This window comes from Notechis scutatus, chromosome 14 (genome assembly GCF_049901735.1).
Source record: "Notechis scutatus isolate UNSWTSFEM ecotype Mainland chromosome 14, rNotScu1.2, whole genome shotgun sequence".
In the NCBI taxonomy this organism is placed as follows: Eukaryota; Metazoa; Chordata; class Lepidosauria; order Squamata; family Elapidae; genus Notechis; species Notechis scutatus.
The window spans coordinates 3,802,778-3,821,724 of NC_142022.1; the positions used below are offsets into that span (position 1 = coordinate 3,802,778).

Genomic DNA, 18,947 nt, shown 5'->3' on the forward strand with positions numbered 1-18,947 from the left:
GGCAAATATAGTGAATGGTGAAATTACCCAGAGTTTAGAAATAAGAAAAGGAGTCAGACAAGGTTGCCCACTCTTTCCTCTGCTTTTTATACTATCACTTGAAACTTTACTTAGACGAATTAGGCAAAATCCGGAAATAAAAGGACTAAAAGTCAGGAAAGAAGAATACAAATCACAAGCTTTCGCAGACATATCGTAATTTGTATTCTTCTTTATTAAAGACCCGATAGAAACAGTAAAGGAGCTAATTAGCAAATTAGAAAGATGGGGAAATAGGTCTGAAAATTAATAGACAGAAAATGAAGCTCTTGTCTAAAAATTTAACAGAATCACAAATAGAATAATGGGACTACAAACAATAAAATTAAATAGGTATATGGCTGACCACACAATGTAAAATAATAAAGGAGAATAATTATGATAAATTATTACAACAAACAAAAAAAGATTTGGAATTATGGGCTAAATTGCAATTATCTTTACTGGGAAGAGTAGCATCCATAAAAATGTCTATCCAAATTTTTATATTTATTTCAAATGATCCCTATTACACTAGAGAAATCTTTTTTTTAATGAACTCAATAAAATTGCTCTGATGTTTAATTTGGTTAAGCAAAAAACCTAGAATAAAGATAAAATCATTACAGAATGTAAAAAGCAGAGGATTGTTGGGTCTTCCGAATTGGGAGTTATATTACAGCGCAGCAGTGTTAATCTGGACAAAAGATTGGATCTATTTAACCAATAAAAGAATACTAAGTGGAAGGCCACGACCTGCAAAGAGGATTTAAGGATTTTGGAATATATTTGAAACCACAGCAACTAGATAAAATTTTAATAGGCCCAGACAAAAAAATATTACAAAAATTTATAAGTACTCGTTGGAGGTGGATTTAGAGGAAGAGATTGTGAAGGGATGCATGATAGCGTGGGCTCAAAACATAAATTTGACAGAATGGGAAAGCATGTGGAATCGAAATTATAAAATTGGCCTCATACAAAGAGGATGCCTACAACATGTTTTATAGATGGTATTTGCCTTCTTCGAGATTAGCAAAGGTGTATCCTAATAGGAATCCGATATGTTGGAAATGCAAGAAGAAAGATACATTCTATCATGTGGTCATGCCCAGAGACTCAAAAATATTGGCTTAAAATAAAAAAAATGGTTGCAAGAGATTACTAAAGTACAAATAGAATTAGAACCGGAATTATTTTTATTGGGGATATTTAAGAAGAAATATGGGATAAATATAAAATATATATTACATATCCTGATGGCAGCCCGAATTGCTTATGCCCAATGCTGGAAACACTCATCTATACCTCCACATTATTATTCAAAATTATTCAGAATAATAATGGTTATTCAACAAGAGTGTTGGGTTTACCTGAAATGCATCTTCTAGTTGTACGGGAGGAGAATCCAAAGCGTGGGCTGTCTCCTGCTTCCTTGCTTAAAGATGGAGCCAATCAAAGTTTAGTCCAGCCCCCTTTCCACTGCGCATGCCCAGTTTTTGATGAAGGCTGATGATTGACTTGGAGAGTTCTTGGTGCTCGCTCTTGACCGTTCTGAGCTCGTGACTGACTAAGGGTGGGATTTGGATTCTTCTCCCGTACAGCTAGAAGATGCGTTTCAGGTAAGCCCAACGCTCTTTCTCAGTTCTATGGGTCGGAGAATCCAAAGCGTGGGACGTACCAAAGCTAATTGTCCTGAGGGCGGGCCAACTCCTTGTCCCGAGCCCCCATCTCCATGTGAACTCTTTGTGGCACTCTTCTTCCAAAGGATGCTTCCGCTGATGCAAACGTATCCAGTTTATAATTTCTCATGAATGGAGATGGCAATGACCATGTTGCTGCCCTACAGATCTCTTCAATCGAGGCCTGTGTCTTCCATGCCGCTGATGTGGCTGCACTCCTGGTTGAATGTGCCGTAATGTTACCTGGCAGTTGCAATGATTGGCTTTTATAAGCTTTTGTGATACATGTCCTGATCCATCTGCCTATGGTAGATGGTGAAACCCTTTGTCCCAACGAACTCGGTCTAAATGAAACGAACAATGCTTCTGTTTTTCTAAGGGGCCTTGTCCTCTTAATATAAATGTGTATAGCTCTCCTAACATCCAAGGAATACCACTTCCTTTCTAGGCTATGGACCGGTTCCAGGCAGAAGTCTGGAACGTAGAATTGATCTTTGGGATAAAGGTTGGGTCTAATCTTAATACTACCCTGTTGGGGTGAACTATACAGAGGTCCTCATGGATAATGTTGCCAACTCTGATACTCTTCTGGCTGATGTAATGGCTATTAGGAAGGCCACCTTAAGGGTGAGTGAGGATAGTCCTGACCTCAGTGGTTCAAAGGGCTCAGTCATGAGCGCCCTTAGCACCTTTGTCAAGTCCCAAGTAGGGTACCTGTGTATTACTGGTGGCTTTAGATTAGTTGCTCCCCTGATGAACGTGCGGATTAGGGGGTGTTGTGAGAGGGACTCCGAGGTCCCGCAACCCAACACCAAAGCTATCACTGCTACTTGCCTCCTTAAGGTGTTAGGGGTTAAACCCTTCTCTAGGCCTTCCTGGAGAAAATCCAGCACTTGAGTAACCAACACTGTGGTTGGATCTATTTGTTTCTTGGAACACCAGGTTCCAAATGCTCTCCAAGTAGCATCATAAATTCTGTTGGTTGATGGTCTCCTGGATGCCTGGAGTGTCTGTATTACCTTGTCTGAACACTAAACACTTTAGCGTGGTCCTCTCAAGTGCCATACGGTTAGTTGAAGCCATTGTGGCTCTGGGTGTCGTATGGCTCCCTGACTCAGTTCTACCTTGTCTGGGGGAATTCTCCATGGTCTGGATACCGACAGATCTACCAGATCCGCCTACCAACACCTCCCAGGCCAGAGAGGTGCTATCATTAAGACGTCCACTCCCTCTTATATCACTTTCTTGATTACCCTTGGTATCAGGGGGAGTGGGGGAAATGCGTGGAGCAAACCCCTTGGCCAGTACCCCCTCTGCCTGTTGATATGAGCCTTGGTGGTCATGTCTGTCAGGATTGACACATGCTGTCCCACTATCACTGACCTGAAGGCCCTTAGAGCCAGGTGAGATGCCCTGAGCTCCAACCAGTTGATGTTCTTGAGGTCTGACTGAGACCACTGACCCTGTGTAATCTGGCTCTGACAGTGGACTCCCTAGCCGACTAAACTTGCATCTGTTGTGATAGTTGGGTGTGTTATGATATGTACAGAATAACCCATGTGTAACAAGGATATGCACATGAAAATGTTTATGAGATAGTTATGAATAATTATTCAGCCACACAGAGATACACTACATTGAGTTTACTTTAAGAAATAGCACAGTCCAATAAACAGTCCAGGTCATATACGTTTTACAGTCCAAAGAATATCCAATTACAAAGTCTTCTTACCGGTTGCCTTTGTCATTTTCAGTAAACAAAAATATCAAAGTATAAGCACAGCATAAATACAACAGAGAATCTTAGATAGCAACAGAATGTCAGACAAACAGAATGTCAGAGAGAGCACGCTATGATCTCTAGCTCCCTCTTATGGTAATTTGCAATATAATCAACCAATCGGAATATAGTATAAATCAATACAGTGATTTTGTCTTAAAGCTACAAACATAGATTGTTGGTTTATATATTGCCAACCCAACTACTTGGTGGACAGATTCCTGACAGGGTGGGTTCCTTGAACCCACATCCCCTCGTCACTGCGGGTGATCCCCACTAGAGTGACTGCTTCACTCTGGGGGGGACTCGTACCTTGGTTCCCGTATTGCCGTTGCCTGCTCTCTGGTAAGGTAATAGGAACCACTGCAATGTCCTTGCGTGCAGCCTGGCCCAAGGTACTATCGAGATGCATGTTGTCATCTTCCCTAATATTTGTGACAGCAAGTCTAGGGACACCCCCGGAGCTGTGTTCACTTGATTTATTGATGACCTCATGCTGTCCTGACTTTCTTGTGACAGGTAAACCTCGCAGCAGTTGGTGTCTATTACAGCTCCTAAGTGTTGTAAAAGCCTTGTCGGTTCTAAGTGGCTCTTTTCGAAATTCACCAAAAAGCCATGCTCTTGTAATGTCTGTATTGTGGTTTCTAGATCACTCTGTGCTCAGTCGATGTTGACTGTATTAATATGTCGTCTAAAGTTGCATTGGATCCGTATGGGCTTTGTCCTGAGGAAGGCTGCTGAGGACAGGCCGAATGGTAGAGCCCGGCACTGGTAGTGTCTCCCTGCATAACAAAACCGCAGGAACATCCGATGCCTCCTGGTAATAGGTATGTGTAAGTTAGCATCTGTGAGGTCTACTGATGTCAGGACATCCCCCTCCCAGATGCTCCGTAGTATAGCTTGCAGGGACTGCATCTTGAATCTCTTGTATGCTACAGTATGTGCCTCTTTAATAATTTGAGATCCAAAATCGGTCTCCACCCCCCCGACGACTTCTGCACAACAAACAGGTTTGAATAGAACCCTTGTCCCTGTTCATTCTCTGGTACCACTTGTATCGCCCCAATGTCCAGCAGATGTTGAACTGCTGTTTCCATAATCACCCTTTTGGTTCTCTCCCTTGGCGTCGGGCATCTTCTGAATGAGCTCGGGGGTATGGAGATGAATTCCAGAACTAGGCCTTAATGTGTCTAGGACCCACTTGTCCGTTGTTGTTGACTCACATCGGTTGGTGAATAGGTCCAGTCTCCTGCTGATGGGTGCATTGTTCCAGCCGTCACTTTGTATGATGGAAGGCCCTGCCGGTCTAACTCCGGAAGGGGCACCTTCCCTGGGACCGTTGTCCACCCCTATCTCTAAATCCTGACCTATCTGGATGTCTAGTATGGGTCTGTGCGTACTGTCTCTGTGTATGGGGGGTGGCTTCAGGAAAGGGCTGTTGCCGTGTATATGGAGAAGGTCACCTATCTGCCTGACCGAATTTCCTGGGTAAGACCTTCCTCTTGTCCTTAGTCCTCAGTAATGGCTCAATGGCCTCCCCGAAAAGTTTGTCCCCTTTAACTGGAGTTGATGCCAGTTTCCATTTATGTTTCAGATCTGCCTGCCAGTAGCGGAGCCAAACAAGTCGCCTTGCAGCCACTTAAGCTGCGATGGCCTTAGTTGCGTACTTGACCCCATTAAGTGTGGCCTCTGCTATGAACTCTGTTGCAGCAGTTATTTTGTTCAAATCAGGTGGCGTCCTTTCCTCCATCTGTTCAATCCACATCAGGACTGCTCTGCTGAAAAATGCCGTGGATGTTGCCTTTACTGTCCATGCCGCGGCCTGGTGAACTTTTTGTAGGGTCTGTTCTGTTTTCTTATCCTCCCTTTTTAGACCATCCTCTGCTTCGTTAGCCAGCACTGTAGCAGATGTGGAGGCTGCCACAGGGCTGTCTATTGTGGGAACTGGAAATAGGTCCGCTAGTTCCACATTATAAAATTTCCTCTCATTCCCCCCCTGGCGTTGGGAAAATAACTGGTCTGTCCAACTGTCCTTCCACCACTTCCCTGAACGATTCAGGTGAAGGTATGGATTTACTTTCAACCTTGGTTCTAACAGAAAATCTATCTTTGGGATCAGATGGTTCTGACTCAGACCCTTCTGTCCCTGTGATTCTCCCCAGACCTGTTGCTATCTTAGCCTTCCCCAGCAGCATCTTAAACAGCTGGTGACGAAATAGACCTGTGAACATTGGGGTTTCTGCTTCATTAGCTTCCTCATCTGAGAAAACTAACTCCCTATATTCTTCCTCTCTTGAAACAGAGGCCTCACTGTGAGTGTCTGATCTACTGGAACTGTCTCCCTGGAAGCTCAGTTCCTCCCTTACTCCTCCTGCTCGAGTAGAATGATGATGAGCATCCTGTCTCCTCTCATTATGTCTCAGGCTGGGTCTGTTACCCTGACTGTCCCTGAATTCTGCCATCATTTCTTTCATCGTAGCCCTCATTTCCTCTTTAAAAGACTCTTTCCTGACTCCCTGATGCTGTGGAGGAAGAGCTCGACTCTTGAAAATCTCTCTCTCTTGGGGGAGGGCTCTTCATTGCATGCCTGAGAGTTACACATGTCTTTCTGATTCACTCAATCCTTCGTCCACACACACAGCCGGCTGAAAAGGCTGGTCTTCAGTGCCCTCTAGTGTTGCACTCCTTCCCTGATACTTGGCTTGCATTGGTTTGCCTGTTGGAGCGCGGGAATTTCCATTCTTCTCCACCTCCTTTTCTGCCCTTGAGAAGCATTTCTCAGTGGCCCTTTGTCTCCTTAATGCCTCCCTCTCGTCTGCCTTGGACACCCTGCTGAGAGGCCTTTCGGAAGGCCTCCCAGCCTCTCTGGGTTCCTTTGTGCTTTGCTCTCTGCTTGGACTGGGGGCAGGCTGCTCCTCCAGGCTTGCCTCAGTTTCGGAACATTCGGCCCTAGTCTTTCCCTTTGGCTTTTGCCAATAGATGCCCCGGTTATGAGTATCCTCAGACCGGCCTGAGCATGGACTCTAGCCTCCCTTTCTCCTGGGTAGGCTTGTGTGGCTGTGTTGGAAGCTTGCTCAGCCTAAGACGGTGTTTGCCCCAATTAAGGAGAGCGCTTGAGGCTTTGTGCGGCTTCTGGTTTGTTTAACGAAGGCTCTGGGAAGGCTGAGAGTTAGCTAATTTTCCCTCTTTCTTTGCTAGCCGATCGAGAGCCCGCCTGCTCTTACTGAGGCTGCTGCCGCTTATTCTCTTAACACCAAACAGCTGTGTGGGCTTTCCCATCTTGGGATGAAGTCCCGGCTCTTTCGCTTACTCACGGTTTGCTGACTTTCACTCTTCCTCTTTTCTCTCTCTTTTTTCTCAAAGAATCCAAAGCGTTGATCCTATATTTTCTATCTTTCTTTCTGAGCACTCTCTCCTCATGTCCTCTTTGCATGAAGACAGAGTCAAAAACTGGGCATGCGCAGTGGAAAGGGGGCTGGACTAAACTTTGATTGACTTGTCTTTAAGCAAGGAAGCAGGAGACAGCCTGTAGAACTGAGAAAATGATGACATGTGCCGAGATGGATAAATTAACTTTGATGTTAAAAGAGAGAGAGGAGGCCGAATACTATAAAATTTGGGGGAAATGGTATGACTGGATCGAACAAAGATAGTTATATGGTTGATGAATTAAGGATAAGTAATATGTAAGTTAAATGTTTATAGTTGCATAAACTATATATTTGTAAATAATGCACAAAATAGTATAAGAAAACTCACAGCTTGTCGAATTTAAGATACTTTTACTTATTCTACTTATTTTGTTTTTTAAAGTTTTTTAAAGTCTGGGGACAGTGAATTGGCCCCATTTTAAAAGTTTGAGGACCCCTGCACTAAATTCACAAACTGCACTAGCAAGGGGGAAACGAGGTGCAGTGTGACCTCAGGGTAGTCTTAAGATGAGGCAACCACTGCCGAGCTGCATGCTTTCATATTGTTTCAACCATTACAACAGTCACTCTGCTCCGAGGATACCAATTCTCATCCGATCGTTTTATTTATTTCTCAGGTGCTCTTTTTAGGTAAGTTTGGCCTTAACTGTATTTTCTTTGTAATATTTCATGGCATCAAATAATTTGATTTTGACAACTATCCTTGTTTGGTTTTAGATTCTAGTGGTTTCCATGAGTGAAAAAAAAGCAAAGGAATATTTTGCATTTCTTTAGTAATACAAAAGATAACATTACTAATGATAAGAGTAGCAATCGCACCATACCTGTGCTTTGCTATGAAACTATGTAATCAGGCTTAGTTTTTGGAGAGGAAAATAAGGGGGGAGAAAAATTGTGCCCCTGCCTACCAGCACCCTTCGGTATTCATCTGGCTAGCATCCTGTCAGTGTGTGAGAGAGTTGAGGGCTGTTTGGAAATTGAAAGAGTATTTGCTGTGTGAGCAAGGAGGAGGCAGCAAGGAGCCTGGGCGTGGCTTAGCTCAACTGTTCTATACTAAAGCTGCTTGGTGTTCTGAAACTGAAACTTTCCTCTGTGTTTTGCATTTGGAACATGTGGGAATAAACTTTGACTTGAGTATTGGGTAATGATTAGTCTAAGACCTTATACATACATGTCTGCCTAAAGGTCACCGAGATAAAGCAAGGAAATTAAAAGCAAACACCAGAAACAATTAAGCAGCTCAGACAAGTATAAACAATTCTATGTACTATATCTAATTATTGTAAATCCACAATGTGAATGCTTACTATGTACAAAATTCTCAATAAAAGGGAGCACTGGAATTTGCTCTAGACTCCCATCCCGAGTACACACGCTTGTGTCTCATCCTTTCCATGGGAGTCCACCACAAGTGGTGACCCCGACGTGATCCACTGCAGGTGGTACGTGTCTGGACCTCCGTGTTTCCTCGCCTGGAATAGGTAAAGTACGTACTTAACTATTGCTGGACAATAGGATTTTTTCAGGGAACATGGGGGGAAAACTCAGCCACAGGAACGGCATGTTAGTGAGCTGCTGAAGTTAGTCAGGACAAACTTCTTTATCTTTAAACCCTCTGGGGGGGAGCAAATAGTTCTTTCAAAAGGTAATGCTCCTTAGCATCAGAGCGTGTTAATAATAATATAGGAAATACTAATGCTCTGAGAGTCATTTTGAAAAATCCTTTCTTAGTGAGCCCCTAGAAGCCAAGAGGAACATACGGGCCAGATTTCAAGTTTGTAGGCTTTATGGTTCTGGAGATTTTGTGATTATGGATGAGTGCATTTTGTTTTTATATATATAGATAACAATATGTATACTTCACTTAACTGTGAGCTGATCAATGAATCAGAACCTCCACAGTCCTCGTCAGGCACCATTAGGAAGAACATTAAAACGAGGCGGAAAGAAGAAAAAAGCTCAAGAAAATATGATCCGAATTACTTGAAATTTGGATTTATTCAACAACCTGGCAGTGAACTGGATCCATGGCCGCTTTGTGTTGTGTGTTCTGAGAATTTATCCAATGAAGGCATGGAACCTTCGAAACTCAGAAGACACTTGCAATCAAAACACCCAGATTTAGCTAACAAATTACTTGAATATTTTCAAAGAACGCATGAAAATATGCAAAAGCAAATAATTGCTTTAGCAAAAACTACTGTTGAAGATAAGTCCTTATTAAAGGCTTCTTATCTGATAGCGCTTCAGATCGCACAAAATAAAAAGCTATATGATTGGAGAAGAATTAATTAAGGCTTGCATGTTACAAGCCGGTGAATAGGTTTTGGGAAAGTGGGTTGTCCAGAAACGGAAAGCAATTCTTTTGTCTGCTACCACTGTCGTGCACAGAATTGAAGACATGGCTGAAGATATTGAAAATCAAGTTATAAAAATGGTGAAAAATTCACCATTTTATGCAATTCAACTTGACAATAGACACATGAGTAATAAGGCATTTATCCTTTGTTTTGTGAGGATTGAGTGTGAAGGAGAGTTCCAGGGAGAACTATTTTACTTGCTCCACTTGCTGGGTAGCACAACTAGCTCTGGAGATTTTTGAAGCGCTGAATAGTTATTTCCTGGAACACGGAATTGAATGGTAAAAATGTATTGGGATATATGTACAGATGGTGCTGCAAACATGACTGGACATCTTTCAGGAATTGTTGCAAAGATGAAAAATGTTGGTCACCCAGATATTTTGTCTACACGCCGCATTATACATTGTGAGCAACTTGCGATGAAAACATTGTCCCCAGAACTACACGAAGTATTATCAGATGTTATTAACAATGTAAATGAAATTCAACACAAAGCACTCAATTCTCGAACTTTTGAGGCACTTTGTGAAATTAGGATCAAACTGCTGGCAATTGGCAGAGTTAGCCTGCAATACTGGACTGGACAGTCACTTGTCTGAGATTGTATAGATTCTCCTGCTTGACCAGGGGGCTGGACTAGAAGATCTCCAAGGTCCCTTCCAGCTCTATTCTATTCTAAATGGGTTCTGAATATACTCACCTTCACGCTGAGGTGAGATGGCTGTCAAGGGGCAAAATACTAACCCGACTGTTTGCCTTTCATGAAGAAGTCAAATTATTTTTTGTACCAGCAAAATAATCCAAAATTTCAAGAACTCTTGTCTGACAATGAGTGGGTAGCCAAGCTTGAATACCTGGCAGATCGTTGTTAAATGAACTAAACATATCTTTGCAAGGACAACTTAAGGACGTGTTCACACTAGGAGGTAAAATGGATGCTTTTCAAAGGAAAATATTACTGTGGCAAACGGAGTTGGCTGAAGAAGATCTGCAGATGTTTTCAAATTTTGATGAATATATGAGAGAGAGAGAGATCAACCGGCAGGTAATAATCATTGTTCAACAGCACTTACAGTCACTCACAGAATCTTTTGGTCATTATTACCCAAAGAAAGAAGATCCCAGACATGACAATATGTGGATAATAGATCTATTTGCAGCAAACATTGAAGATAACAATTTAAGTATGCATGAAAAAGAAAGCCCTCATTGATCTATCATCCGACGACCGTCTCAAAGCTAAGCTCCAATCATCCATCTCAAGACCTCATTTCTGGCTCTCCGTAAAAAGTGAATACCCATTGATGAGTAAAAAAGCAATGAAAATTTTTATTCAATTTTCAACAACACATTTGTGCGAAAAGACATTTTCATCTGTCACAGCAATTAAAAACAACTCTTCATCTTCCAGTAACGTCCATTGGAGCCCCAAATCCATAAACTTATTTCAAATAAGCAGGAACAAATATCATACTACAAACATGTAATACTTAAATAAGCTTCAATTGTTTTGTAATAATTACACTATAATAATTTTGTTACACTTAAACAACCTTTTAAAGATTTTGTTATGATTAAATAAGCATTTATGATTTTGTAATAATTAAATAAGCGTTTATAATTTTGTTAAATAGATGCATTTCATATAAAGTGGAAGTTCTCTGATCATTATTTTGCAAATGTATTTATCTTTTTTTTTAAAAAAAATCGTATTGGTGGTCCGTGGGATTTAAAATTATGAATTTGTTGGTCCCTGAGGTCCAAAAGGTTGGGGACCTCTGGTCTAAAAGGCACAGTTGTTCTGTAGGAACTGGCTCATGGGCTGCCTCTGGAAATTAGAGCTGGTGTGCATGCAAGTCAGGAGAACTTCAGATGCCTTCACAATTGTGTTTTGGTTCTGCAGCCAGTTCTGGAAATTGTTGAGGTCACAGGTGCAAATTAAGGACAATTCCCTCAAATCCAAGAATTGCAGCTTCCCCATTGGTTGAAACAAGGAAGGCGAGAGGGTCACCAGTGGATTTCCATGGAGACTGAGACTACGCAGGGATTTCAAATGACGGAAAATCTGTTCTGGAAGTTTATACAACCTGTTGGCCCCGAGGTCCAGGATTTCTAAAGACGCCAAACTCTGGAAAAGTTTCTCAGGCAAGTCTTGAAGGTGATTGGAGCTGAGATTTAACACCTGGAGTTTCTCTAAATGCTGGAAGAGGTCCATGCATTTCTGGGTGGCCCAAATGCTTCCCAGATTGTTGTGGGAAAGGTCCAGTTGCATGAGTTGCCTTGGAGACTTCTCAACACGCGAACAACTTGCCAGGTGGTTGCTGGAGAGATTCAGAAACGTTAAGGAGGGGATCTTGGCGAGATGATTCCAGACGTTCGCCAGGTCCTTTAGGTGGTTGGAGGAGAGATTAAGATGGATCAGGTTTGGGCCAAGTTTTTCTATGCCCCAGGTGTCCCGGATCCTGTTTTGTCCCAAATTAAGATGCAGCAAGGAAGGGAGATTCCCCCTGGGAACTCGGTCAAGAGCGTTGTCTTGCAGGTCAAGGAACTGCAAAGAATTTAGACCCACCAGGGCGTTATGCTGAACAATTCCAATGTGGTTGGACTTCAGAATCAGATGTTGTAAAGGAGAGGACTTCAAATCCTCCAGTCCTCCTGTGTACAGTTCTCCAAGGAGATTGTTGGACAGATCAAGAACTTGGAGCTTCTTCAACCCTGAAAATGCCCCCGGTTGAATCTTATTAATCTGGTTGGATCTCAAGAACAAGGTGGTGAGGTCTGGCAAGTTTGAGAAGACGGAGGTGTTCAGTGTGCTGAGAAAACAATGAGACATGTCGAAAGTCCGGATGTGGCTGTGACGCAGCCCCGAGAATGTGGTGGCTGAAATGTCCTTCAAGTTGTGGAACCCAAAGCCGCTGCCAATGGCTCCTGAATGTTGCACCTTGAGGTTCTGGATCATTGTGCCGTCCAGGTTTTTGAGGAACATTTTGAGTCGCACCACATCCCACGGGTTGGAAGAGAGGTCCAAGGTGCCCAGAGTGATTTTGCGAAATGGTTTGGGGCAAGAAGAACCATTGCTTGACAGTCGATTGGAGGAGAGGTCAAGGATGGTCAAATGGCGCCCTCTGAGGTGTTGGAGGTCATTCCCACAAATGGCCTCGATTTTGTTGAGTTTCAGCTGGAGGACGCTTAATTTTTTCAGTCTTTGGAAGGTGGGATCTGGATTCAACCGATGAAGTTGGTTTCCTTGAAGGTCCAAGGTTTCCAGCGATAAAAGGTCTTGGAAATAGCCCCTCTCCAGGATTCTGTTGTCAAAACCACTAGTGTCTAAGAGTAATACCTTGAGTTTGGTCAAACCCTGGAATGCTTTGGGATGCAGTGACAACTTTGCGTTGCCTCCCAAGTCTAGGAAGGTGATGTTGGGCACGTTTGCAAAGGCCCTCTCTCCAACATGGAGAGGCTTGCCCAATTGTTTTCCCAACGACAGCATCTTCAGGGCACTCATCTGTGGGAAGGAAGACTCCTGCAGGAGGGAGAAGAGGTTAAAATTCAACAGCAGGACCTGAGTGGACACGTCCACCTTGGGGGTGGCCTTGAGGCCTTGGGCCTGGCAGTTGGCTACTATGTGGTCATTGATTTTGGTCATGGAGCATCGGGAAACCACTTCTGTGGCCGAACTCAAGGCTGCCGAGACGAACACGATTGCGCTGATGGAGACTGGAAGGAAGGAAGGGAGAAAAAGGGATCTATTAGCTTCCTAGCCATATCGCCACTATAAAATTGCTCTTTCTGGGAATCCATTGGTCAGTGGAGCCTTAACAATTGATCACATGGCTTGTTGGTAGACCGTACTACTCGACTATGTGGGATTAATGTCCAATACAGTCTCTCTCAACTTTGGCTGCTTTAAGATGTGTGGACTTCAACTCCCAGAAGTCTTAAAAGTGGCCAAGGTTAAGAAAGACTGGGCTAATGTGTTGGAACCATAGAATTTTGGGGCAGGAAGGGACCTTAAAGGTCTTCTAGTCCAACCCCCTGCCCCAGGGTAAAACACCTTATTACACTTAGCAATAAATGGGTGTCTTAAGTTACAGTTGCCATCCTTGTCTGCAAAGCTTTCTTGTTGCCTCCATGGCACTAAACCATGGTTTGTTTGTTTTTCATTTTGGCTTAGTGCCATGGGAAAAAGCAACAATCAGATTTGGGTTTAGCGTAGCATAATGTGCCAGTCCAGACTTTGATGACCACTTCAAGAAATGATGGCTAAACAATTTATCATTTGAGATGAGCCTTGTTATCAGCTAGCCACTCTTTCTGAACTTTGGCCGAATTGTGAATTGGGTATGCTAGAATCTGAAGAAGGGTGAGGGTAAAAATGGTCTTACATCATTTAAATTGCCATTAAAGGGAACAGTCTCTGCATGTTTCTAACTTCGCTCAATGATGCCCACAGAACATGGTAATAATAGGAACACAAGGTACTGTCATGCATTTAGTTCCTCTTTGGTACAATGTTATTGTGCACATACAGAATAACACAGCTGGCAGGGAACCTGGAGGTCTTCTAGTCCAACCCCCTGCTCAAAAGCAGGAGACCCTAGACCATTTCAGAGAAGTGGTACCGAAGAACCTCCAGTGCTGTAGCAACCGTTCATTGTATGTTTGAGCCTCCAGTCCCCTCATCATCTTTGTTGCTCTTCTCTGCACTCTGCACCCACTCAACGTCTTTTTTTACACCATGGAGATCGAACCTGGATACAGAATAACTGAGTTGGAAGGGGCCTTGTAGGTCATCTAGTCCAACCCCCTGCTCAAGCAGGAAACCTTATACTTTTCCAGACAAATGGCTGTCCAATGTTTTAAAAACTTCCAGTGATGGAGCACGCACAACTTCTGGTGGCAAGCTGTTCCACTGGTTAATTGTCCTCACTGTCAGGAAGTATCTCCTTAATTCCAAGTTGCTTCTCTCCTTGATTAATTCCCTTCCATTGCTTCTCCTCCTGCCTCTATGTTCTTTGGAGAATAGCTTGACTCCCTCTTCTTTGTGGTAGTCCCTCAAATACTGGAAGACTGCTATCATCTCTCCCCTTTTTTCACTAGTCTTAGACATACCCTATTCCTGCAAACTTGTTTCATGTTTTAGCCTCCAGTCCCCTAATCCTCTTTGTTGCTCTTCTCTGCACTCTTTCTGGAGTCTCAACATCTTTTTAATACCATATGGAGACCAAAACTAGAGGCAGAATTCCAAGTGTGGTCTCTCAACAGTGCAGTATAAAGCAGCCCAGTAATCAAGAGTATTGCTAAAGAAATAATTCCCTCCAACTATTTACAAAGTCTGCACTACTATTACTGTTCATCTTCTCATCAGTCCTTATCACCCATCACCTCCCACTTGTGACTGTATGACTGTAACTTTGTCGCTTGTATCCTTACAGTTTATATTGACGGTTTCCCAGTATGATTTGATTGCTTATTGCACCCTGTGACTATCATTAAGTGTTGTACCTGATGATTCTTGACTCTTGATGAATGTATCTTTTCTTTTATGTACACTGAGCATTTGCACCAAGCCAAATTCCTTGTGTCCCCAATCCCACTTGGCCAATAAAGAATTCTATCTATCTATCTTCTAAGTGCTGGCAACGTGCTACATGCTCTTTCCAACTTAAAACATTAATAATTTTCCTCCCTTATCTAATTCATGTACGCTCTATAGACCCCCTGGCCTTATGCATGACATTTAAGTCAGTTTGTTTAGCCACAATGTCTTGAATCCAACACTGCTGGCTGGGATCATTAGCTGATAAGCCATGGTTTATAAACCACCCTGGGTGGGTTGACACTATTAACCCACAAAGCCAAATTTTAGTTAATATGAAACAAAAACTTGGGGAGTGGTGTGCTCCCCAAGTTTAAAAAGCAATGCAGAATTTCAATTTTTACCCCCTTCCTTTGGGTCCTCACCTTTGTGAATCTTCCACCGGGGCCATTGCTGGAGAAAGCCATCCATGCTGCTGTGTGGAACGCAACAAATCCTCTCACTTCTGGATGGCGATTGTTGGTCTCTCTGTGGTGTATGTACAGTTGGCCCTGGAATTTGTCCCATATAAATGCCCTTGGAACCACCCATCCTTCCCAGCCCTACGTCAGAGATGACACTGGACAAAAAGGAAAGAGTTGCACAACAGGGAAGTGGCAGGGAAATTCTCCCTCCCCACCCCGAGCCGTTTTGTGATTGTTGCTCCACACATACACACACAGTGTTTTCCTTTGACAGGTTTTCGCAGGTCAAATACTTAGAAAGGGCTCAAATAAAACCCTGAGTCAACGTTGAGGGGCAAACATGCACCAATTGGCTTTTCATTATTGGGTAAAGCATTACATGCTACACGGACCTCGTTACAGAAGGAGAAACTCTTAAATCTCTGGAGGAAGTAACTTTCTGCTCATTTATCCAAGATAGGATCACTTCCTCTTCGATTTCAGACTTTGTGCAAGACTCTGTTAAGCACATGAGTGGCCCTTAAAAAAGCACGCAACTCTGGTTAGTGACGGCCAGAGCCGCGGTTGTTAAAGTGAATCGCTGCAGTGGCTTGTTGGGTTGCAACGAAGAATAGGGTGTGCAGGGTTAGACGTCTCCTATACGCCCAAAGGGACAGGTAGACGTCAAAACAGAGATGGAGCTCAACGTTGTTGTTTTTTATATAATTTTTTATTGGTTTTTAAAACAAACATAAACAAAACATAAAAACATCAAATCATCTTCCATATATGTACATACAGTGTGCCGGTTGGTTTACAAATTGTTTTGTGCTTCCATTTCATAGTCTTCAATTATAATTACATTGTATATAATCTCGTATTTTAAATCAATATATTAAATACATTATTATTAATCATTTGACCATACTTTTATTCATTCATGTTTTCCAAAATGATCATATTTTACTTAATTTGTTTTATGACAACTCAGATTATCATCCCAGATCTATCCTAGAATCATTTTGTAGATATAAGAAAAGAATACATCTTTATATATTTATTATTTTCTAAAAGTCTGCATATTTCATTACTATATTTTATTGTCTAACCATTGATAGAATAGATCCCAAATTTTATAAAATTGTTTATCATCTTGTTCTCTAATTTCAAAAGTCAATCTACTCATTTCAGCATGTTCCAATATTTTCTTAATGATTTCCTCCTGTGATGGTATTTTCTCATTTTTCCAGTTTTTAGCAAATACAATCCTAGCCGCTGTTAATACATTTACAATCAGGTATTTCAAGTCTTTACTATATATTTCAGGTAAAATTCCCAATGAAAATATCTCTGGTTTCAAATCTATATGCTTTTTTGTCATTTTTTCCAACCACGTGTGGATTTTAGTCCAGTAATTTTTAGCATCCACACAAGTCCACCACATATGGTAATATGAGCCAGGTATCTGATGACATTTCCAACATTTTTTGGATTTATTCTTGAACATTCTTGCTATTTTTTTTTTTTTTTGTAAATTTTATTGGTTTTTTAAAAACAGACAAAAACAAACAAAACAAAAAAACATCAAACTTTCTTCCATAGATATACAAGCAGTGTGCCGGTTGGTTTACAAAAAAAAAATTTGTGCATCCATTTCATAGTCTTCAGTTACAGTTACATTGCATAATAGCTCATATTATCAATCAAACATTGAATACCTTAGTATCATTGTTAATCAATCATTTGACTATAATTTTATTCATTCATATTTTACGAGATAACTATAATTTACTTAGTTTATTTTATAACGATTCATATTATCCTCCCAAATCTATCCTAAAACAATTTTGTAGATATAATAAAAAATAGTACATCTTTATATATTTATTATTTTCTAGAAATCTTCACTGATTGAGGCAGTTGAGTTCAACATTTTTGTTCCTAAGCAAGATAGCTGTGAAAGGCATTCTGCCTCATTTTAGGACCTTTTGCCACAGTTGGCAAGTCAATCGTGCCCTTGTTAAGTTAGTCTCCTGATTGTGAAGTGAATCTGGCTTCCCCACTGTGTTGTGGTTCACCGGCAGCAGGTGCAGGCAGCTGAGGTCTCGGAGAGCGAGGACTCAGAGGAGGGGCCTGCGTGGGATGCAGGGATGGGGCCAGGACCATCAGGGAGTGGAGTGCTGCCTTTGGAGAGCGTGGAGGCTGGCAGCAGTGAGGAAGAGGACCCCGAGGAGCCTGTGCCCAGGGCGTGTGCGCGCAGGGCTGCTTGCAGGAAAGAGCAGCTGCAGCAGCACAGGCGACTCGGGAGGCCAAGGTAATGGTCCCTCCCTTAAGAGATAAAAGCCAGCTGAGAAACCGGAGTTCTTTGCAGGAAGCAAAGAAGTTTTTGCATTCAAGCCTTGTGGACTTTCGGAATATCTTGGTTTGTGTTTGAAATATTGCTTAGTAACTTTACCTGGTGTTCTTGGCAGCCTTGCACCACCTTGGCAAGGCTGATTCTTATCAGAGACAACGACTTTGGAACAGCCTTTTAACCGGGGAGGAACGGAATTCGTAAACGATCATTAAAAGGTTTCGTGTTTGGGTCAGAACAGACTGACTTTGCTTCTCAGAAGATCCCAAAAGGGGATCATGTGACCCCCAGGACGCGGCTAAGCACCTGAATTTAGATCCTGTGACCCGTGGGGATGCTGCAACCATCTTAAGTGTGAAAAACGGTCGTAGGTCATTTTTCAGGGCCATTGTAACTGGTTCACTAAATGAACTTGTTGTAAGTCAAGGGCTTGGTAGATAGCAACCATGAGGCTGAGCAGCAGGGGCCAGAAATGTTGATGGAGATCCTCCGTCATCCAGGTCCTGGTTGTCCTGAAGGTGATTCTTTCAGGAAGCAACTGGACTTTCTTGGTTTTTCTTTGAAGACGTTTCGCTTCTCGTCCAAGAAGCTTCTTCAGCTCTGGCTGGATGGTGGGGAATGGAAGGATTTATATTCCTTGCAGACAACTGGTCATTTACATCCTTTTAGAGGGTTGTTGAGGCCACCTGGAGGTTTGTCTGTGTCCTCAGGTCACTTGAGTGGTGCAAATGGGGTGTAGAGCCCTCTGGGAACTGCTGAAAGGACCGTGTTGTAGACTGGAGATAGGTGATGCCATATCCCTCCCCCTCTGTTGAGGGAGGGCTGTTCAGTTTTGACACCGATGGCCTCTATGATCCCTCTTTCAAACCAGCTGTCCTCTCTGTACAAAATGTGGACCTTGCTGTCTTTTTTTTTTTTTCCAAATAAAGATGGCTGCTGAATCTTGTCCTAACGGGGTTGTTCTCCTGTGTTGTGCCATGCATTGGCGAAGTGGTGGTTTTGTTTCCAAAAGGCACACCACCTATCTCCAGTCTGCACCGCAGTCCTTTCAGCTGTTCCAAGAAGGCTCCACACCCCCATTTGCACCACTCAGGTGACCCCAAGGACACAGACACACCTCCAAGTGGCTCCCTTAGAGAACCCAGTGGGGATGCTGGAACGGTGGGGCAACTCTGAAAAAAGGTCGTAAGTCACTTTTCTCAGGCCCATTGTAACTTTGAATTGTCACTAAATCTTGTAATCCTATTAAGTGTTGTAGCTGATGATTCTTGACTCTTTAACGAATGTATCTTTTCTTTTATGTACACTGAGAGCATTTGCACCAAGAGAAATTCCTTG

The 18,947-nt window shown here is 42.6% G+C and overlaps 1 protein-coding gene and 1 long non-coding RNA gene across 2 annotated transcripts in view; one reads left to right on the forward strand and one right to left on the reverse strand.

The window, feature by feature from the left end:
• Window positions 1–14,899, forward strand: part of LOC148129502 (uncharacterized) — a 157,534-nt gene extending 142,635 nt beyond the window's left edge. The window contains exon 2 of the long non-coding RNA XR_015745344.1: window positions 14,772–14,899. This is a non-coding gene — a long non-coding RNA (uncharacterized LOC148129502). The remainder of the gene's footprint in view (window positions 1–14,771) is intronic.
• LOC113423841 (uncharacterized) lies at window positions 10,576–15,377 on the reverse strand. The gene is made up of 2 exons (XM_026685403.2): window positions 15,239–15,377; window positions 10,576–12,991 (listed from the first exon to the last, which is right to left on the reverse strand). The coding sequence occupies exons 1-2, from the start codon at window positions 15,282–15,284 to the stop codon at window positions 11,058–11,060; spliced, it is 1,980 nt and encodes a 659-aa protein (XP_026541188.2). The 5' UTR covers window positions 15,285–15,377; the 3' UTR covers window positions 10,576–11,057.
• Window positions 15,378–18,947: the final 3,570 nt, after the last annotated feature.

Excerpts from the sequence above, each read along its gene's own strand:
- LOC113423841 (XM_026685403.2), bottom strand. The coding sequence starts at position 15,284 with ATGGATGGCTTTCTCCAGCAATGGCCCCGGTGGAAGATTCACAAAG. Across the intron at positions 12,992-15,238 it reads CCGGTGGAAGATTCACAAAG|TCTCCATCAGCGCAATCGTG; the intron begins GTGAGGACCCAA and ends CCTTCCTTCCAG.